Source organism: Pelmatolapia mariae, linkage group LG15 (genome assembly GCF_036321145.2).
Source record: "Pelmatolapia mariae isolate MD_Pm_ZW linkage group LG15, Pm_UMD_F_2, whole genome shotgun sequence".
In the NCBI taxonomy this organism is placed as follows: domain Eukaryota; kingdom Metazoa; phylum Chordata; class Actinopteri; order Cichliformes; family Cichlidae; genus Pelmatolapia; species Pelmatolapia mariae.
In genome coordinates, this window is record NC_086240.1 from 12,297,209 (window position 1) to 12,319,197 (window position 21,989).

General features: G+C 40.1%; 3 protein-coding genes across 3 annotated transcripts; 2 read left to right on the plus strand and 1 right to left on the minus strand.

Annotated features, from left to right (window-relative positions):
- The first annotated feature begins 338 nt into the window (after positions 1–338).
- parp1 (poly (ADP-ribose) polymerase 1) lies at positions 339–11,466 on the plus strand. The gene is made up of 23 exons (XM_063495850.1): positions 339–570; positions 1,693–1,855; positions 2,412–2,527; positions 2,641–2,855; positions 4,658–4,748; positions 4,849–4,965; positions 5,118–5,294; positions 5,767–5,929; positions 6,069–6,209; positions 6,302–6,541; positions 6,647–6,712; positions 6,798–6,930; positions 7,060–7,255; positions 7,344–7,472; positions 8,158–8,241; positions 8,457–8,579; positions 8,690–8,818; positions 8,962–9,060; positions 9,200–9,352; positions 9,493–9,620; positions 9,719–9,780; positions 10,049–10,163; positions 10,761–11,466. The coding sequence occupies exons 1-23, from the start codon at positions 448–450 to the stop codon at positions 10,840–10,842; spliced, it is 3,045 nt and encodes a 1,014-aa protein (XP_063351920.1). The 5' UTR covers positions 339–447; the 3' UTR covers positions 10,843–11,466.
- On the minus strand, positions 2,909–4,897 carry LOC134643504 (adenosine receptor A2a-like). Its single transcript, XM_063495906.1, has 2 exons — positions 4,888–4,897; positions 2,909–3,840 (listed from the first exon to the last, which is right to left on the minus strand). The coding sequence occupies exon 2, from the start codon at positions 3,827–3,829 to the stop codon at positions 2,909–2,911; it is 921 nt and encodes a 306-aa protein (XP_063351976.1). The 5' UTR covers positions 3,830–3,840; positions 4,888–4,897.
- Positions 11,467–12,333: 867 nt separating the features above from the next.
- lin9 (lin-9 DREAM MuvB core complex component) lies at positions 12,334–21,934 on the plus strand. Its single transcript, XM_063495105.1, has 15 exons — positions 12,334–12,385; positions 13,293–13,325; positions 13,638–13,729; positions 15,563–15,676; positions 16,385–16,515; positions 16,705–16,830; positions 16,939–17,096; positions 18,079–18,212; positions 18,359–18,487; positions 18,841–18,942; positions 19,033–19,113; positions 19,211–19,336; positions 19,488–19,673; positions 19,937–20,034; positions 20,960–21,934. The coding sequence occupies exons 1-15, from the start codon at positions 12,355–12,357 to the stop codon at positions 21,063–21,065; spliced, it is 1,647 nt and encodes a 548-aa protein (XP_063351175.1). The 5' UTR covers positions 12,334–12,354; the 3' UTR covers positions 21,066–21,934.
- The last annotated feature ends 55 nt before the right edge of the window (positions 21,935–21,989 follow it).

Here is a 21,989-nt window from a genome sequence, read left to right on the forward strand (position 1 = left end):
GCAAACATTTTGTATGCATACACAGTGATTTAAAAAAAAATGATATAGCCTCTTTATTACCGATATTATCTGCAGCACATGTAGCACACTATGCATCACAAACTCTACTTCAGAGGCTAAACTCCAAATTTCAATGTCTAAATCTTAAAAATCACACTTTAAGATGTATGCATGTGCAGCATACTGTCACCTTCACTCGCTCGTATCTCACTCAGGAAGAATGAGATTGCGAGTTTAGAGCTGTAGTTTTCCCAGATGAGAGAGCCGCTGGTGCGGTGGGAAACAGAGACAGAGTGAGAACTCTCCACGTGACTCTTCTCTCTGCAGGCACGCGGGCTTCTCTCTGCCAGTGCGTTGATTGTTGCGATTCCTCGTCACCCGAAGAAAGTTGTTCGGCTCGTGGTGAATTTGCGTAGTTCTGTTTTAGTATTAAGAAATAAATCAACTATGGCTGACTCACAAGAGGACAAGCTGTACAGGGCAGAATACGCCAAAAGTGGCCGCGCGTCGTGCAAAAAATGCAAAGAAAACATAGCTAAAGACTCGCTGAGGATGGCTATCATGGTGCAGGTAAGGTGGCGACGTGTGGAGCCAAAGCTGCTCCGTTAACTGGCTTGCTATCTGGGTGCTGCTATCTGAGTAAAGCATGCGGGCTGTTGTACGGGTGTAGTGGATGGGTAGGAGCAGACTGGAGAGTAGGAAAATATAGCTTATGGTGTGGTTTCAGTTGCGCCGAATCAGGCCCTCGTTAGCATTTAAATGGCTGACATTGTCTGTGCACTCCTGTCCATCACAAAGAGCCGCGGAGCCTTTTTGTCTCTGTCTGGCTATTATGCATCTTGCAGTTCATGAGCTAATTTAATTTATGCTTGAAGGCTGCAGATATTCAGAGTTTGTCTACCCCAGAAGACAAATAATAGGGAAACAAAATCACAGCACACAGAAGCAGAAATACCACTGCGTAGAAACTGCTGCTGCCCCACAGAGAGGTAATCACTTAAAGAGTCGGAGAGCTGCTTATGTGGCTGCCTGTTTACTCATTGTTGATGGAACAGCTCCAGATTCTCAGGTCACTCAACTTTTCTCTCTAAAGACCTGCCACATTCAGTCTGTGTAATTCATACAAATCAGTAAAGTACTTTTTGAGCACTTCATGCACCTTTTTTGTGAATGTAGGGGTCACACAGGGCTCTATTCTTGAGCCACTTTAGTTTACACATTGTATAAAGTATGCCTTAGTAAAAGAAAAAAAATATTTTTTGAATCTTTGTATATAAACCTTAAAAATGTGTTGTCCTAAATATACAATATTTATTTAATTTTCATTGCTATACGTGCTTTCTTTTTTGTTACCTGCCCAGGGACTATCATTGCTAGAAAACAGCATGTTTACATCTTATTTTTTTTATACTGATGTCCATAAAACATGTCTCAAAGCCATGGGCTGTTTGTGAAAATTTTGCACAACCTGGATTTAACTTAAGAGTAGTTCCAAAGTATCTTTGTGTCATGCAATAAATGGATTGAATGCCCAACATAACATGGCATTGGTAAAGAAAAGAGATGATTAAATAAGTCTGGCAGGAAAATATTACCCTTCTGAGGCATCATATAACCATCGAGCTGGAAGAAGCAATTAGAGACGCTTTACACTGTAAAGTAAAACATCTGTGTTTGTTTTTTGTTCTCCAGTCTCCCATGTTTGATGGGAAGGTCCCCCACTGGCACCACTTCTCCTGCTTCTGGCAGCGAGCATCAGCTCAGTCCACCGCTGATATCGCTGGGTTTTCTGATCTCCGCTGGGATGACCAACAGAAGGTGAAAAAGGCCATTGAAAGCGGTGGCGCCGCAGGAGGTCAGTACTTAAGTTTTATTAGGCTGTGACCCCTCGTGGAAATGGTTGGACGACTTAATTAATGTTATCTTAAGCTTCTTTTAGTTATTATAGGCAATCGGAGGAGTAACAATGTTACTAAGCAGCGGTTAAACATTGCCTCATCAAAGAATCAATCAGTGCAGCAGCAAAGAAAAATCATAAAGTAATTTCATTCTTTAGTGTAAATGCCCTTATCATGAGAGGATAGCATAATTACCTGCTCAGTCACAAGGATTTATAGCAGTTGTTGACTTTGGAAAGAAAATCAAACACTGTATTATATATTTTAAAGGGTTTCCTGATGACTAGACTATAGGTGAAGCTTTGGTAGGCTTATTTAGAGCTGAACACTGAGTCTGTCAGCCATTTGAATGAAAACAACTGACAGCTGTTTCAATTGTAGTTGGTCTGACATAACTCAGATTTAACCTATGCATATATCTATACGTCTGTAGACTCATCACGATATATGTTTTATCACATATAACTGAACCAGCTATAAAAAGATATATATGTTAAACTTTTGATCTTGTAGGGAAAGGTGACCAGAAGGGTGGCGCTAAAGGCGAGAAGACGCTGAATGACTTTGCTGTGGAATACGCCAAGTCAAACCGCAGCACATGCAAAGGCTGTGAGCAGAAAATAGAAAAGGTTTGGGACTGCTTTTATTGTCTGAAAACTGTTGTTTAAATTTAATTATTTAATTATCTGGTGGGTTAACTTTGTCATTTTCCCATAAATATTTGATCCATTTGAACCTCCAGGATCAGATTCGTGTGTCTAAGAAAACTGTGGACCCCGAGAAGCCACAGCTGGGTCTTATTGACCGCTGGTACCACACGGCGTGTTTCGTGAGCCGCAGGGAGGAGCTGGTTTTCAAGCCCGAGTATAGCGCCGCTCAGCTGAAGGGATTCAATGCACTGCGGGCAGAGGACAAAGAAGAGCTCAAGAAGAGGCTCCCTGCTGTCAAATCTGAGGGGTGAGCCAATCATTTATTCGGTTTGAAGCCTGGGATTAAAGTTATGATCAGGTCTAGCGTTGATCCCCGCTGTTGGTCTCATTTAAAGCCTCTCTGTCCACCACTGTCCTGCAGCACATAAAAATAGCTTTAAATGTGTCCCTGAAAGCCGTCATGGTGTAGGCATAAAGGAAAGGGTTGACAGCAGAGTTTGCGTGTGACAGGATGATGGCTGTGAGCAGAAGCTCAAGAGGTACATAGCAGCGCGGACAGAGAAGCAGGAAGCAGTTGATTATGTGAAGTGGGATCCAGCAGACCGTAAAGAGGAAAAGAACCAGAAAGAGAGAAGTAGCCGTCTTCATCTCTCGTCGCATGCTGGCCGCGGTCCTGATTTGTCCGTCACCTCTGCCGCTTTGCTCAGATGTGATGCGCCGTACTTGCCGCTTAACCGTGACAAAGATTTGGGCGTAGATGAGGAACATGATCACCAGAGGAGTGAGCACGCAAGCGAAGAAATTGAAGTAGACCATGTAGGTCATGTCCACCACCAGGACGAAGAAACAGTAGCCCGTGTCAGGCGGCGTCTTGTGCCAGCCCATCAGAGGCACAAGTCCGATGAGAAACGCCAGAATCCATGTGGCGAGGATCACCAGCACAGCGTTGCGAGGCGTCATCAGGACCTGGTATCGGAAAGGCATGAAGATGGCGATGTAGCGCTCCACAGCCACTGCCAGCAGGCTGAAGATGGAGCTCTGGGTGAACATGATCAAAACGCTGAGCATGAGAAGACACAGGTAGAGATTGTGGCGCGGCATGCCAATGTCGGTCAGGATGGCACAGGGAATGGCGATTGCGCCCACGCAAATGTCAGCAACTGCGAGCGAGACCAGGAAGTAGTTGGTGACGGTGCGCAATTTACGGTTGAGGCCCACAGCGACACAGACCAGTAGATTTCCTGTAGTGGAGAAAAAGGCGATGACGAGCTCAGCCGCCATGTACGCCACGTTGGGGGAAATCACCAAGTCGTCAGGTGGAGGCAACACTGAAGAGGAGGCATTAGAAACGGAAGCAGATGAAAAGTTCTGGAAAGCTTTTAGAAAAGGGGACAACAGATGGGAGGAGTTGCTTGTTGTTTTTTGGAAAGTGTAGAGTTGGAACAATGCTGTGGTGGCCTCCATGTTTATCCTAAAAAGAGAAATAAGGTGCAAACCAAACTTGGAGTGGTAATAAAATGCATTAAAGAAGGAAAATTACTCACCCGTCTGCAGCAGCTCGGATCTGTTTACAATGATTTTAGCAGAGAATCTAAAAGCTTCTTCAGTATTATTCTTACACTGGCCGTCTTCACTCAGAAAAAAAGCAAACAGACTGTTGCTGAAATGCATTCCCACATTGATTTATATGCAGCCCCACCCCCATCCTCCTCCTCCCCATAGATTCAGCTGTCGTCTGATGAGTGAGGTTTGTCTGAGACTTGGATGGTCATTAACTGAAACACGTGTGCATGTCTGGTCTCCCAGGATGCTAAAAGCATTTTCCTCGTCAGAGCAGAATGCACGATATCAACACTGACACCTGGGACTGTGCAGACATGTACCAACTTGCGTTTATGTGTGTCCATTAACTGATTAGGCCCAATTGGATCTGCTTAATGACTGAAGGTGTCAGATTCAGGCTTGTTGTTCCTCATCTTGACTGCTATCCTGTGTTCCTCTGAGGCTCATTTAGGGAGCTAATTTGGGTGTTTTTTCACCTTCCTTTTGTCCTTGTTGAACTAACTGGAAAAAAAAAGTTTTAAAGAAATGTTATGTTTGTCCTCACAGAAAGCGGAAAACTGATGATGTTGATGGAGCGTCAAAAAAACAGAAGAGAGAAGAAGACGACGAGAAGAAAAAGCTAGAAGAACAGTTAAAGGTACTTTTTAATGTTACTTCTCACGTGTTAGAGTAAACTTTGATCATTTCCAATGTTGCATTAATTTGTTTGTGTGTGTCATGGCTGCACTTCTCTGCAGAATCAAAGCCAGCTTATTTGGGGAATTAAGGACAAGCTGCGAAAATATTGTTCAGCCAATGATATGAAGGAGTTGCTGATTGCAAATGGCCAGGAAGTTCCCTCTGGAGAGACCAATGTAAGAGAAGCTTGTTTTATTATGTGTCTAACGTAGCATATTGGAAAGGAGATGATTCTACATTTACTGCTCATGAATACAGTTGAGGCTTAAAATTTTCTGAGGAGTGCTGCTGTTCTTCTGTTTGATGACGACTGTTTTTGGACTTGCAGGTGGTTGACAGCCTGGCTGATGGTATGGCCTTTGGTGCTCTCGAGGCCTGTAAGGAGTGCCTGGGCCAGCTGGTGTTTAAGGGTGACGCCTATTACTGCACAGGAAACATTTCTGCCTGGACAAAGTGTGTGTTCAAAACCACAACACCCCTACGCAAAGACTGGGTCATTCCCAAGGTTGGTCACCTCATCTCATTCTAACTATATGTAGACGTCTTTTCCACAGTTGCAGAACAAGTTTGTCTTTGTTACCTTTTAACAACTAGTCCACATTCCTGTTAGCACTGCACAGCACAAGCTGGAGCAAATACTATGGCTGGATAACTGCCCTGGACAAAATCTGTGGGCTGCATGTGTCAGTCTGTATTATATTTCTTGCAGTAGCCCCTCCCCTAGTCACTGAGTCATCCTAAGTTTTCTGTGGTGGTACTGTCTTAGCTTTTTGACACCAACAACAGTCTTTCCTGGTGGAGTTTGTGAAACTTTCTAGAATACGTACTGGCACCAATGGGAAAATGAAAAGTAAATAAATGAGGTGGCCTTAGCCAATGAGCAGGACTGAGGAAGATAAATTAAACTGCTATATAAAACTAATTTGTAGTTACTTGTTTGCTCTGTGTCTCTGAAATATCCTCTCTTTCCATTTTAGGAATTCCACGAAGTTTCTTTTCTGAAAAAATTCAAATTCAAGCGACAGGACAGGGTTTACCCCAAAGAGGCTCCCACAAAAACCCTGACAGCGGCCAAATCAGAACCACTACCGAGTGCATCCAGCGCTCCGACCGAGACACTGCCACAGGGAGCACCTTCAGGTGAGAAAAACTTAAAACTGTGTTAAAACAATAAAAATCTTCCTTCCTCTTGGTACCACGGACAAAATGCAATGAAAAAATTATTAACAGTTTTCTTGTTATTAACAAAATGTTTTATTCTGTGTGTTTTGTCCCTTAGACAAGCCTCTTACTGGCATGAAGCTGCTGACTGTGGGCAAGCTGACTAAGAACAAGGATGATCTGAAAGCTGTTGTGGAAGAGCTCGGTGGAAAGATTACCGGCACAGTCAACAAGGCCTCATTGTGTATAAGCACCAAGAGTGAGTAACGATTTGTTAAAGAGAGAATTATCACAAGTACTCACAGTAAGAAAAGGAATGATATAACATCAAACTTTGCCATGTATTGACAGAGGAGGTGGAGAAGATGAGTAAGAAGATGGAGGAAGTAAGGGACGCTGGCGTGCGTGTGGTCTCTGAGGATTTCCTCACTGACATCAAGTCATCAGGCAAAGCCCTCCAGGAGCTGGTCTCCCTGCACGCCATCTCCCCCTGGGGGGCAGAGGTTAAAGTCGAAACTCAGGCTCCATCTGTGGCCTCCAAGTCTGGAACACAGGCTACTAAGAGCACAGGGAGGGTGAAGGAGGAGGAAGGTAAAGGGCACTTAATGTGGAAATACTGAATGAATGCATTAGAACAATTGCGGCGGTATACAATGTGACATTTAGTGCATACATTAAACAGTTGTGCCATTACAGGTGGTAGCAAATCCAAGAAGATGAAACTCACAGTCAAAGGTGGAGCTGCTGTGGATCCAGACTCAGGTAGTCATTAGTACCATGGACTGAAAATGCTTCATTTCTCTTTTTTTTTCCCCACAATTTTAATTAATTATTATTTTTTTCCCAGGTCTGGAGAACAGTGCCCATGTCTTGGAACAGAATGGGAAGATGTACAGTGCTACACTCGGTCTTGTGGATATTGTCAGAGGAACTAACTCTTACTATAAACTGCAGCTGCTTGAGGATGATGTACAGAAACGGTAATCGGACCTCTTTGTGTTGGCTGCAGTTAGGTTTTGCCTATTCTTTACCATTTCCCCCCATTCGTGGAAATGTTATCTATCCAGACACTAACTCATGTATCTCTTCCCTCTGTGACATATGTGTAGGTACTGGGTGTTCAGGTCATGGGGCAGAGTGGGTACCACTATCGGAGGAAACAAGTTGGACAAATTCCATGACAAGAACTCTGCTCTGGATAATTTCCTGGGTGTGTACAAGGAGAAGACGGGCAATGACTGGGGCTCGTCCAACTTCACCAAATATCCCAATAAGTTCTACCCGCTGGAGATTGACTACGGACAGGTACACACACACACAGTAATAAGTCGACATCTCGTCTGACATGTTGTGGATTTTTAAATTCTTAGTGACCCCTTGTGTTTCTGTGCAGGATGAGGAGGCAGTGAAGAGGCTGACAGCCACGGCTGGCACCAAGTCAAAGCTGGCCAAACCTGTCCAGGAGCTAATCAAGATGATCTTTGATGTAGAGAGCATGAAGAAGGCCATGGTCGAGTTTGAGGTAAGACTTGCCTACCACACACTGAAATCAGGATCTTCCAGTTCTTTAGGTTATTTTTACCATTTTGCTTGATGTGGTATTTACTTCACATTTTCGCAAGTTCATTCATTCAAGTCAGATGGATAAAACATATACAGTATACAGTAATATTTTGACTTAGAAGTACAAATTTAAGAAGTATGTGTATATATATATATATATATATATATATATAAATCCCATCTGATGCTGTGGATTAACGTCTGGATAAATATAAATGTGTTTTAGTTTTTGACTTTTTAGGCTGTTGTCACAGACATCAAAATAATTCACTGATGTTTAAGAAATTAAACAATTTCAGGAGAATACTCGTCTTCATTCACAAAGAGAACATTTTAAGTGCTTTTTATTTTAGCAGCAGATTAGATAACTCTTCTAATGCAATTAGTTAATTTATAATGATGTTAAGTGCTCTGTGAGCATTACTACTTATTATTATTACCCCTCAGCTGTAAAAGGCTGACCCTGCTGGGGGGGCCCGCTGGCATAGAAACGCAAGGTTGTGAATGTGAGAACTCGAGAACAAGGCAACATAGGATTTTGAAACTGATACCATACTGGACCTACTAGAATGCTGAGGGGTAGCACTGGCATCCACCAGTATTTTTGCACTTGACAGGCTCATTTATTCTTCTTCTGTCTGCAGATTGACCTCCAGAAGATGCCACTCGGTAAGCTGAGCAAAAGGCAAATCCAGAGTGCCTATGCTCTCCTCACTGAAGTACAGCAGGTCAGTGACAGTCAACAGCTCCTCTGAGAGTTGCATCAGTATTTATGTTGGATTCCTCTTTATATAACTCTGTAATGCTTTGAAATCCATTTTAATACTATCGTTTGGCATGAATTTTGGACATAACAACTAGTCCTTCTGTACCAGTGGTTGGATGAGATCTGTGCAGCTCCTGATCATGCAACGTTTACATTTTTAACTTACTTTTGTTAAAGGCTGTGTCAGAGTGTGTGTCTGAGGCGCAGATACTGGATCTCTCCAATCGCTTTTATACCCTAATACCTCATGACTTTGGCATGAAGAAGCCTCCACTGCTCAACAACCTGGACTATATTCAAGTAAGGACTCATAAACTGCCCAATCTAGAGTTTGACCTTTCTTTGTCATGTCGCTGCTAAGCCTAATGCAGAGTTTAAAAAGGTTGATCTTTAAATGCATCACTGTTTAGGCTAAAGTTCAGATGTTGGACAACCTGTTGGATATTGAAGTGGCTTACAGCTTACTGAGAGGAGGAGCCCAGGACAATGAGAAAGACCCCATCGACATAAACTATGAGAAGCTCAAGACGAAGATTGAGGTAAGGAGTACAGCTCTTTAGAGAGTAAAGTTTTATTCTTAATCATCAACGGTCTGCAAGATTTCATTTTTTCCCTGATGATTGATTTAAGTTTTGACATTTAAAAACAAAAAAATGCATGTGACACATCTGTTGTTTTACAGGTTGTTGACAAGACCACAAGTGAAGCTGAGATCATCTTGCAATACGTTAAGAACACCCACGCTGCTACACACAACACGTACACACTGGAAGTACAAGAGGCAAGTCTTTTTCTTTTTTTTTTATTAATTTATTGATTGATCAACTTGGTAAAAACGGGTTTAAGCAGGACAACCGCTTCATTTTAATGGTTAGATTTGGAATCTTAGTTTGTCTTCTGATTGTGTTTCTGTATTTTAGATATTTAAAATTGTCAGAGAGGGAGAGCACCAGCGATACCGTCCATTCGAGGAGCTGCACAATCGCCAGCTATTGTGGCACGGCTCTCGAACCACCAACTATGCCGGTATTATGTCTCAGGGTCTCCGCATCGCCCCTCCAGAGGCCCCAGTGGTGAGTGTTGTTTTGAAACCAGGTTGATGATAAGATGTGAAGAATTAAAAACCTCTCCTTCTAATAAATACCCCAACTTTACCCATAGTTTCTAGTTTTTAGTCCTGCATAACATTACAGTCCTGCTTAATTTTCTCCAGACTGGTTACATGTTTGGCAAAGGTGTGTACTTTGCTGACATGGTGTCCAAGAGTGCAAACTACTGCCATACCTCCCAGTCAGATCCTGTGGGCCTCATTCTGCTCGGCGAGGTTGCTCTAGGAAACATGTAAGTGACGGTCTGAATGCAAAAAAATATATATTTCATCCTTTGAAATGTTGGCCTGACTGTGTAAATAAATGCAACCTCCTTTTTAACTAATGCAGGCATGAACTGAAGAAGGCTTCTCATATTACAAAATTACCTAAGGGCAAGCACAGTGTTAAAGGTGAGAGACATAATGGGCTGCAGCATTTTAATTGGTATTATTTTTCTAAGTGTTTGGTTCACATGGCAAACATTGTGCTTAAAGCTTTGTATTTCTGTTTAGTCTGTGTCCCTAACTGTAATTTAGATCCACGCTTTTCAGCGTAGTTCTTAACAACGCGATGAAATTCATCCCAGCAGGAAATATTTACCTTTGTCTGTCAGTTTTTAAAACTGCGTGTGTGTGTGCGTGCATATAATAATATTCGCTTTGGGGTTTTTTATTCCAGGTTTGGGTAGAACTGCTCCCGATCCAAATGCCACTGTCACTTTAAATGGAGTGCAAGTGCCTCTGGGAAAAGGAGTCCACACTAATATTGATGACACAAGTCTGCTGTACAACGAGTATCCTCTAATATTAGTTTGTTTGGTTATATGTGTAATGATTTTTTTTTTACCTGCTTGTCTGTACATAATCTGTGCAGTTAAAAGGTGAGTAAAATTTGTTAAATTTCTATCTTACAGTCACCGGCCATTTCATTAGGTGTAACTGTTCATTTGTCATTAATACAAAATCTAATGATCCGGTCACATAGCAGCAACTCGGTGCATTTACACATCAAAGATCAAAGAGAGGTTTACAATAGGGAAGGTAAGTTAAGTCACTTTCAACATGCAGTACAAGTAAGGTATAATAAGTAAAAGACCAGTGAGTTCACCCATGGAAACATAGTTTTATAGCTTTCTATCTTTTAATAGGTGAATATTGTCTAACCTACTTTTCATTGTGTAGCTCACCCAGCTGTCATGCATAAATCGACTCATTTGCACTGCTTATAGCAGTGAAGACTTGAAGATGAGACAGTTGAAGGGTTGTGTTTATGTCCTAACAGCAGTCACTACAAAATAAATTGTCAGGGTATTTGTGTTTTCAGCTTAATTTGCAACTTTTTATTTTTTGATCATCTGTGCCACCTGTTTTCTTTAACCGTGCTCCCTCAGGTACATCGTGTATGATGTAGCACAGGTAAATCTGAAGTATCTTCTGAAGATCAAGTTTAACTACCAGACATCCCTGTGGTGAGAGGGGCTGCGCACGAACCTTCTTCATAGAGAAAGGAAAAAAAGACCACTGTTGCCTCCAAAATGCTTGGGCTTCATTCTCTGCAACCGAAGATGTTTAAAAAAGGAGTGATACTAAACCGTCCTTCATGGTGGATCCTTGGAAATCTCTTGTCACTTTATTGTGTTTTCGCCAGGTTTATTAAGTGGCAGACTTCCTTAGTAATACATTAGGTACCTAAATACTGGCTTCTTCACATTGCATACATCAGTACATGGAGAGGTCTGGTGATAACTTCAGAAAGTGTTGGTAATCTGTCACTGGAGAAGGATCTTATTTTCCTGTAGTTCATAAGGTATAGTCCTGCAAGTTTAGGAGTGTTCAAGAGCCAGTCTGCAAACATACACAAACCAATAATTTGCTGTGAATCCACAGTAAAGTGAAGACTAAGATACTGTAAGCATTTTGACATGTATATACTTGTTTTGTTCGCACTTCTAGCTGTCTTCCTCACTAAAAAGACAAAATGTGATGAGTGTTTATGCAAGGCGCCCTGTAAAAGATAAAAAAGGCCATACTAAGTGTTGAAGTTTTTTTTAAATGTCTTTTTCTTGCTTCTCTCAAACCCAAATAAAACGTTAGACATGAAGAATTACATGTTTTTCCTTCTTCTTCCTGATGGGTTTCTTTCAGTTTGTTGGAGAAGGCAAAAATCAAGGTCATTTGCTAAGGAGCACTCCTGGGAATGGTCTAACCTTGATGAAAAAAGCAGGCTTTGGCTTGATTTTGGCATGACATTTAAGCATTAGAAACTGTCTTGTCTCATTTCCCATCGGCACTGTAGGGTAACAAAATTAAGAGTTAATATGCAAAAAACAACAACAGGATTTTCTGTATTTAATGGTAACAATTTATGAGCTTACTAAAGTGGAAAAATTGGAAGAAGAAACTTACACATTCTGTGAGATCAGAAACTCATATTTGCACAAATGAATTTTTTTTTAGTTTTCCATCTACTTTTTCCTCACATCTAAGAAAATCTCAAATGTATTTGGTTATTTACTAATTAATAGATAAATAGTACCCCATATGCTGTGATTTATGTTGCGTATTGTATAAACAAAATCCTTCTAGGTATAACTGCATGTAAAAATAAATGCATTTACTCAAGAGAGAACATTTCATTTCAAACACAACACTTTCCCAACAATGACTAAAACGTAAAGGAGAAATGAACGATAAAATGACTGATGTGGCGTATGAAACAATGGCTGGTTGCTATGCTCCCATTCCGAGTCAAGTTTTTGATACGAAACGATTTCCCAAGCATTTAACTTCACATTTAACATGTAAAAGTTGGATGTGTAGAAAGTGAATGTATTTGTTTAGATAAACAAACTACTGGAAGCAGTTCTTAAGCTACCATTTAAGCAAATTACGGGATTTTTATTTCTCAAATCGCCCTCCAGATAGAGTCCCGACCCAGAATGCATTTTGACAAGGTCTTTGAAAAAGCGGCGCGGCTAATTCAAGATGGCGGAGATGGACCAGCTGTTAGACGAGAGTGAGTAACAACACAAATTCAAGGAGTTTTGCATTGTAAACAAGGAGCAGTCCCGCAGTGGTAAAATAAATAACTGGCCAAAACCCGATATCGCTGACCATGTAATGACTATCATAGGTTCTGCGCGGACTTCATAAGCTCATTTTAGACGCAAACAGACACCGGGTCTGTCCAAGTCAGCTAACGCTTGTTAGCGCGAGAGGCTAACCATGGCTAATGTTGGAGTTGAACAAGTTACTCTAGCCCAACTGGGTGAACAAATAACGTTAGCTTAGCCCCGAGCTAACGTCTGCTAACCTTAGATCGCGTATAGCAGGAACAAAAAGACTGCCGCTACGCCACTAGCTGCTAACAAGCTATCTGTTTTGCTGGACTTATTTTCTATTTTATTGATTTATTTTAGTTTTCCATGACACTTTCCTCATTTTCAGCGTCCCTTCACCCTGGTTATAGTTAAGCGTTATGTATCATTATTGATCTTGTGAAGGGAAACTTGCCAGTTCATTTGTCTGTTTACACCTGAAACGGTCGCTGGGAACTTACCTAATGTAAATAACGTTATTTTACAGCTCATAGCTTAGCTTGTCTGGCTCATGTGTAGATACGAATTGCCCACAGCTGATGTTACACCCGTGTCTGACAGCTCCAGTTAGGGGGTAAAGGCCTAACCGAGTCCGCTAGCTTTATTTTTAATTCCTGTTCACCTGCCTGGCTGCTGTCAGTGTTTAAAGCACCATCTTACTGATTCTGTGACAGCCGAAATGAGCATATCGTAACTTAAAAAGGAGAACACTGGCAAATAATATTTATCAAAGTTGCACCGTTTTAGATTTCGCCTATGTGGTGTTGCTTTTTTATGCTTTTTAATGCTCTACAGTAATGTAGCCTAAATTGTTCTCTTCCTCAGGTTCCTCAGCAGAGGCACTCGTCAGTCTTAAAGGTATGGATTCAAGATAAGATAAGATAAGATAACCTTTATTAGTCCCTTGTATTTATGCTTTTTACTGTTTACAAATATACTGGGTGCTTCTGTAACGTTGACTCGAATTCCTCACTATATCGATTAGACCTGTGTCAGATCACGTTGGTCAGAGCTCTGTAATAGTTTCTAATTGCAAGCTTACATGGCATAATGGTCCTGTTATTGTTTGCATGTGATTTTGTTTGTTGGCAAAGGGTTGTTAAGATATAATTACTGATTTAGAAACTGTTTTTGGTGTTCTTGTATATAAATATGTTGGTATTCTCACAGAGGGCAGTTTGTCCAACACTCTGAATGAGAAAAACAGCTTCCCACGAGCTCACAACACCAGGGGACGGCATTCCTCTGTCACAATGGACACGGTAAGTGAATGCAATGAAAGCAATGAAAACTTCGAAAACAAAGAGAATCTGTTACACACGTTGCTTTAATTACTAATATGAAAAATATGGTATAGTGGTTAACATATTATGCTTCAGTGGGAAATTTGTGCCATAGCTATGTCATAACAGCAAATCCCTCTGAAATCCTATGATGAAACCCTAAGGCATGACATGACGCACACCTCCACTGAAACGGAACTAAATGTGGTGTCAGTGTAAGCCGCAGCTATTGTAATTGGCCTGTTCAGTACCATTGATTCCTCCTGATGCATTTCCGGCTACTTTTTTGCCACCGTTTTGGAATTTATCAGTGAAAGAATACCTATCATGTCAAAGCTGCACCAGATCAAGTACTATCCACTGTGGTGACCCGTTGGGAAATAAGGGAGAAGTTCAGTGTATCTTTTATTTCCTTTTAGCAACCAAGAAGTTAAATATTACAATGCAGTAATACAGTGTTTGATATTAAAAAAAAATTCACAATTATTTCTTCATAAAATGAAAAGAAAGAAAGTCACTTCATCTTATGTGAGAGCGCCATGGCCAAAAATGGTAGTGTATATGCTGCAGATATTAATTTTCAAAAAAGTGCAACGTCGAATTACAGCTCAATAGAACCAAAAGAAAGCTTAAAGGAGGGGATATTTAAACAGGGTCTTTTTCATAGATGGCAGTGAGCATTGTGAATATTATACAAATTAAGTGGTTCTTGCTCACTATGGATATATCGTTAGTGTGTATGCATGGTTACTGCCCTTTGCTCATCTTAGCAGCATAGTTACGTTTTTTGCAGTTCTTTTTTACATCTCAGGAGTTGATTTTCTTACCTCATTAAGTTGTTTCATGCCAGTGTAATGAGAAGATGTGGAACTGGAAGGAAAATGCATTTCATCTCATTTTGCATGAATGGGCGTCTTTACATTTACTTAGATATTATTTCAGAACCTGTGTATTATACATGAGAGTAGGGCTGTGCGATATGACCAAAATCTCATATCCCGATATTAAGACATCTATCGTCCGATAACGATATAAATCACAAAAATGTAACATTTTCTGTAAATTCTGTGAATCTCGGGCAGCTCGACTTGCGTGAAGTGTTTCCAGCTGGGCATCGCGTACCTGGAGTCGAGTGTTTTAAGTGATGCATGAAACTATACATTTTTAGACATAGGTTGTAACGGCCGCCGTTTTCTTTGTGAGTATTTATTACACAGCGTGCTGCGGGGAAAAGCCTGTTCTAACGTTCGAGTAAGGTTTATTTTTTAGCACCTGGCGGCTCTTTTTTGCTTCTCATCCGTAAACACTCTGCATCTTTCACGTGATTCAGTTTATTTTGAAAAGTCTCAACAGGATCTTGAGCTTTATTGTGAAAGGTTTATGTGGAACAAGCGGACATGCGGTGGTTTTACCGTCGTTGCTAACGACAACGCATAAAAACAAGCGCTTGTCTGTCTGTAGTGTGGTTATATTAAATATAAGAGAAAGAGAGAACTTTAAGAAATTAATATAGCCACTACAGTGACCATCAAAATAATGAAAAAATATTGCCGTAAACAGTTTATTTTGCGACACCACGAAACAAACGATAGCGTAAAATGAAACGATAGACGTTTTTATATCGTCATCCGATATATATCGTTATATCGAACAGCCCTACATGAGAGTTCCCAGAGTAACATTTGTTTTAGCCAGGCTATTTATAACACAACATGCCAGAATTTCTACTGCTAATAGACGCCTAATATGGAGAATGCAATAATGTTATTTATAGATTGTTGATAATATTTTGAATTTACATTGTTCTTGCAGCCTACACGGAGCTCGAAGCGGAGCCGTTTGTTTCGAGATGAAGATGAGCCACCGCAGCAGCGTCTTCCGTCCAGATCTCCACGGAGGAGCCAGAGAGTCACCACCACACCACAGGTAACGATTGCATTCTTCCTTACGATCATGTATATATTGAAGTTAATACGTTTTCCTGGTAATGCTCCACTTAGCACTGTTCATATTAAACTTTAAGATAATTGTTTCACCTCTGCAGTTTACGAGGCCCAAGATTAAAAGTGCGAAAAGTGCTCATCCACTTGGATTACTTGTGATGAGATATATTACACTTGGGTGTTTGAAAGTTTTCGTAGTATAAAAGTTCAACTTTGTTTGAGGTTTGTTTTGGTCCAAAAAATTATCTGTTTATACCTGAGCTGTTTTTGGTATGGGTGTCTTCAAAGAGTTGAACATCATGTCAACATTAAAATAAGACACAATGTGAGTCCAAATTATAACTAATAACTTAAATTTAACAGAAAAATCCATCAATAGCCAAAAGAATAAGATAGAGTTAAACTTTAGATATCCATATGTGTATATGAATAAACATACACATATACACACACAAATATATAAAATCTAAACTAGAATTTTTTAAAAAGACCTCCTTGCGGGGTAATGTGAGTTTTAAAGGTTATGCTTTCTGACCAAGTTGGTGTGCCTGAGATTGAATAAGTTAATCATATCTCTACAGCATAACAGAATATGATTTGTCTAGTGTAACCCTTTCCAAAGGAGTTCTTTAAACTGCCTACCATATTGTTCTTTATGAAATGACTGTTGTTTTAATGGTTTTCTTCACAGAAATTTTCTAACATTGTGACACCAGATAAGAAGGCTTCCCAGAAAATAGGGCTGAGATTAAGAAACCTGCTGAAACTGCCCAAAGCTCACAAATGGTGCATCTATGAATGGTTTTATTCCAATATTGACAGGTAAAGTCTGATTTTTTTAATTTATTTTTGTTCCCCTTTCTGAAGAAAATAATGATTGATGAGTACACATAAATAAATGAGAGAGAAAATAAGTTACCCACCCATAACTGGTCTTAATTCAGCTTATCACGTTAGTCCAAAGCAAACTGGTAATTATAAAACTGTTACTGTTGCTTCTCTTTCTTCCAGGCCTCTTTTTGAGGGTGACAATGAGTTCTGCCTGTGTCTTAAGGAGACTTTCCCCAACCTGAAAACAAGAAAGCTAACCAGAGTTGAGTGGGGTACAATAAGGAGGTTGATGGGGAAACCTCGACGGTACGCTGTGATTTTTACATAAGTGTTTGGAACAGTTTCCTTATGGACTTGATGTGTCAGGACAAAAAGAACTGGCGTTACATTGCTGTGCTCTTTTGTCCCTTCAAGGTGTTCATCTGCATTCTTTGCTGAAGAGCGAACAGCATTGAGGCAGAAACGGCAGAAAATGCGGCTGCTGCAGCAAAGAAAACTAACTGACGTGTCAAACTGCAAAGATCTTCCTGATGAAATCCCTCTGCCTCTCATCATAGGAACCAAAGTCACCGGTAAGATGACTGAAGTGAGCGCATGATTTTCAAATGAGCTGCAGTGTTGCATTTTACATTTTTCTGCTTTGCACTTTCAAAAGATATATTCACGGAATTGAACTTAAGAGGGAGAGAAGTTATTTTATCTGTCCCCTGATCTATCAGCAGTTTTTGGGGAGAACTTAAGGATGACCTAATTAGATTAATTTTACTGTGATTTACCTCACAAAACACAGGTTTGGTCATGATTTAAGAATTAATATGCTGATTATGGCACAAATGAACACAGATCCCTCAAAGGTCAAGTTGAATGATTTTTGTATCCAAAAGGTCAATGGTTAGCTCGACTGTGATGAGATGACGTTTCATAGAAACGTTATTTTCTATGAAACAAAATGTGTGTCCATATTTTACACCTGGTCAGATGCTAATTTGAGGTGCCCACCTTGAAATTGTGGTGATTGTACAGATCTTTTGTAGTATAGCTTTATTGGCAAGCATAAACAAGGAATTGCTAAATTCCTTCAAAGTTGAAGGACTGCAGTCTTTCCTGACAAATACTGTTTTAATAGGGACATAAACAACACACAAGACATTTAGGTCTCATATCAAATATAAAGACATTTTTCAGCCGACAAAAAGAGGGCTCACACACAGTTTGATTTTTTTTCCACAGTCACCTAGAGTTGAGAAAGTTGGGCAATAAGAGCACAAGACATTGAACAAATCAATAATTTTAAAATATGGTACTGGAGATGAATTTGATCAAAACTATGGACAATTAAAGGACCAAGAAATCAAGCCAACAACATCTTTGGTAGGACAAATAGCAAAGCGTCTACTTGGGTATTTCAGACACCACATGAATCTGTACTCGTAAAAAGTCAGATTCTTTTAATGGTGTGGTGTAGGCTGTATCAGACTCCATATGTGAATAATTAATTTATTTGTTATTTATTTATTTAGGTTTAAATCAAGTGCATTTATCTTTGTTCTACAGCTCGTCTCCGAGGACTCCATGATGGGTTGTTCACAGGGCAGATTGATGCAGTAGACACCAGTGCCGCCACCTATCGTGTCACCTTTGACCGCACTGGCCTGGGAACTCACACTGTGCCTGATTATGAAGTCCTGGTAAACACTTTAACTTAACTCTCATTAAAGCTTCACTCTCGGTGTGATTTTGACACTCAGGAGAAGAAGAAGAAATGCCAATAGCTGTATCTTAGGAATTTCACAGGTCATATTATTAACCATCTTATTGTAATTTTCTTTTCCAGAGCAATGAACCTAATGAGACCATGCCCATTTCAGCCTTTGCCCAGAAGCATCGGTCAGCACGCTATATGCAAAGCCTCATGACTCCGCCTAGAGGGCCCTATCCCTCCGCTACCACTCCTGTCCATATGGTATTCTGAAACTACATTTACTGCCATTTGTGGATTTGCTGACACATTTGGCCATATTCGAGTTTTCTTTTTTCTTTTTTTCTTTTTTTTGTTGTTTTCAAATAACTGCTGTGTTTGGCCTACTATACACTATACGTTTTATACATTAATGCTAATCAGTGGGTAGACTGAACAATTCCAAGGTGGGCTAGTGGCGCAATCACTTAATTCCCCCTTAGAAGCTGATTCCCCTGTAAAAAGGCCAGTGAAACCTTTGCCGGACACCTTTTTCACAGCTGTGTATCTGTTTGCCCATCTAAAAACGGATTTCACATGAAGATTGTTGACCTAACTGGCCTTTTTTTAAACAACAGGACAATGACCCTCTTATCACCCAGTCACCATGGAGGAACAAACTGCCCGGTGCTGAAGGAGATACACTGGGAGGATTTCCTGTTAAATTCCTGGTCCAAGTGGTAAGGAATTCCTGTCAAATTGAGAACTAAAAAGGTGACATCCTTAAATGTAGTTCTAATGCTTTGTCTTGTTTTTCTGTCCATTATTAGACAAGGCTGTCCAAAATCCTCATGATCAAGAAAGAGCACATCAAGCACTTGAAAGAAATGAATACAGAAGCTGAGAAGCTGGTAAAGTCATTATAGTTAAGTTACTTTAAAACATGTTAAATGCTTCTGAAATACCCACATCAAGCTTACCTCAGCTATGTTTGTGTTTTGTGTTCAGAAGTCGTACTCGATGCCTATTGATCTGGACTTCCAGAAGCGATATGCTACCACCGTGCTTGAGCTGGAGCAGCTAAATAAGGATCTGAACAAGGTTCTTCATGAAGTTCAGCAGTACTGCTGTGAAGTAAGTGAAAAGGCACACTTACACTTAAACTTGAAATATTTTATTGCAGTATCTGATAATTCTAGCATGTTTTTTCTTGTTAGTCAGGAACGAGTAAGGAAACAAATGAGTAAGAGAACCTTGTATTAAACATGAGTGTACATCTTTCCAGCTCGCTCCTGATCAGGGCATGGTTCCAGCAGACCATCCCACAGAGCTGCGGAGGCGTAGCGAAGAAGAGGCCCAGCAGATGGTGCAAATGCGCATCAACTCCATGAAGGACGGGCAGCAGAGTGTGTCAAATCCCAGCCTCACACACCTCATCTCCCGTCTCACTGCTCTGCTCCTACAGATCAAGGTAGAAGATGTATTTTTATCATAAGTGTGTCAGGATGATAGGAGAGGATGTTAGGATGTCACACTGTGTGTGCAAAAAAGCAATTTGTTTGAAATTCAATGCACAAATTTAGAGCTACGCAGCAGTAATTTGTTAATAAATGTTGAACTTCAAGTATATAATACAATATATGTTTTATCAATTAATCAGTAAATATAATATAATGCGTCCATGACTTATGATTTGATCACCTGTTAATCATTCATTCTCCTGGCTTGTCTCAGTGTTTGGCAGATGGCGGGGATCTGAATTCATTTGAGTTTAAATCTCTAACAGACTCTCTCAATGACATCAAAGCATCGATTGATCCCTCCAACCTCAGGTAAAGGACCAAATACTGTTTCCATCCATTTCTAACAAAAGAGCAAGAATGACTGTTTTTAAGACAAAACTGGATATTTTTCTCCTATATTATCTGTGACTCTTAAAACTCCCCAAAACTGTTATAATCTCATTTTTCATGACTTTTCCTAAAATAGGATTATTCATAATGCAGGTATGTGGTAATACAAATAAATAACTTTCTGATTAGTTTTACTGGAGTCATTTTGATTCCCACTGAAGTCTATGTAAACTGCTGCATGTTTCTGAGCAACACACAACATGAGCCAGAGCTAGCTGCATGTGATTGACAGATAACTATATAGGGCATCGTGGTTAGATAAAAATATTTACAGCAGAGCTGAACAGGGTGGGATGTTGAGTGTATGTCAGGACATGTGGAGAACCGGGCAGGTTGCTGGCTGTGCTGAGCAGCATTTAGTTGAACTGATCACAGAGTCTAGAGTGTAGAGAATCATTCAGAGCAAGTACAGAGTAAAAGTCAGAGTAAGAGAGCAGAACTGAGGGGGGCTGCAGTTCTTTTACAATAATTAATCTACTAAAATTGGTTTATTTTAGCTAGCTGCGAGGTATGTTTAAAACGTAGGCAGTGACCTGTCAATTTCACAGCGAGGCTATGCTTTTTATACGCACTTTATTTTAACTAATACAACATGTATTCCGAAATTTCCAAAATAATTTTGATGTGTTATGGTATTGTTTGTTGTATCATTTGCTTATTAGTGGATGCTAAAATATATTTTTCCTTTCTAAGATATATGATGAAATATATTAGAATTATCTGCAATCTGTTTAGTGGTTCATACATTTGCTGAACAAGCAAAACTTGCTGATGTTGCAGGACCACCTGGTTGTTCCGTTGTTAACTGTTCTTCATAACTTTGGTTATTTTTCTGCATTTCCAGTTGCTTCCAGAATAACGTTGAGATCCATGTGGCACACATCCAGAGTGGCCTTAGTCAGCTGGGCAATTTGCATGCATTCGCTGCCAACAACACCAATGCAGTCTGAGTACCTGCATCGTCCCGCCCACGCACAGGTGCATGTACACACACGGAAGTGCGGTATATCCATGTTTGTCTTGTGAAATGGTGCTTTCACCTGGACTGTTAAAAGACTACAAAGAAGGCTCATGTCGATGCTGTGGATCTTCAATTTGAGTTCTTCCCAGATTTCCTCAAGTTTTGATCGGAATGGAGAGAAGAATGCTGAATATTTTACCCACAAGCTTTTGTTGTATCAAAATGTTTGTGCACCCAACTGAACACAAACCCAAAAGAGTCTTAAAGCTTTTTGCCACGCTCCACATTTCCAAAATATTAAAACTGTTATTTATTTGGTTTCACGTGCCAAACATAAGGTTTTAACAGTTTTTATTGTCCGTATTTATTTATTTTTGAGTAGGTGTGTATGGTTATGCAACAATATTTTGCTATTTTTGATGTTTCCCTCTGTAAGTTGTGTGTTCTGTTGCTCCTTTAATGATAAGTACAGGGGAAAGCGAAGGAATGTTTTATAATTAAAAAAAAAAGTTATTGTAGATAATTGTACAATATCTGATTATTAGGAATATTGTCAGCCTTTCCGCTGTGTATTCTGAAATGGCTTTTGTAATTTTGTGCGCACTGAAAAGAGATTTTTTTTTTTTTGGTATTTTTTTATAAAGGAGAACTCTGGGGTTTTGATCTTAAGTGTTTCCATATTTTACATCGGCTGTTGCTGCAACACCCCCCACACTAAGTCTGCATCACTGACCTTTAAACCCCGTCAACAGTTCTTTCCTAGAGATTCTCCTTTTTTTTCTTTTTTTCCAGTTTTTGTAAAGTTGTATATGAGAGTGCCCCCGGGCAGTTGTATATAAATGTTTTCGTCTTTTTATATTAAACATAATATTGAAAAGCAGGTTTTGGCTTTATCGTTTTATTTATTAACAAA

Excerpts from the sequence above, each read along its gene's own strand:
- parp1 (XM_063495850.1), top strand. The coding sequence starts at position 448 with ATGGCTGACTCACAAGAGGACAAGCTGTACAGGGCAGAATACGCCAAA. Across the intron at positions 4,966-5,117 it reads TTCCCTCTGGAGAGACCAAT|GTGGTTGACAGCCTGGCTGA; the intron begins GTAAGAGAAGCT and ends TTGGACTTGCAG. Across the intron at positions 8,819-8,961 it reads AGCTCAAGACGAAGATTGAG|GTTGTTGACAAGACCACAAG; the intron begins GTAAGGAGTACA and ends GTTGTTTTACAG.
- lin9 (XM_063495105.1), top strand. The coding sequence starts at position 12,355 with ATGGCGGAGATGGACCAGCTGTTAGACGAGA. Across the intron at positions 12,386-13,292 it reads GGACCAGCTGTTAGACGAGA|GTTCCTCAGCAGAGGCACTC; the intron begins GTGAGTAACAAC and ends TCTCTTCCTCAG. Across the intron at positions 18,488-18,840 it reads CTACCACTCCTGTCCATATG|GACAATGACCCTCTTATCAC; the intron begins GTATTCTGAAAC and ends TTTAAACAACAG.
- LOC134643504 (XM_063495906.1), bottom strand. The coding sequence starts at position 3,829 with ATGGCGGCTGAGCTCGTCATCGCCTTTTTCTCCACTACAGGAAATCTA.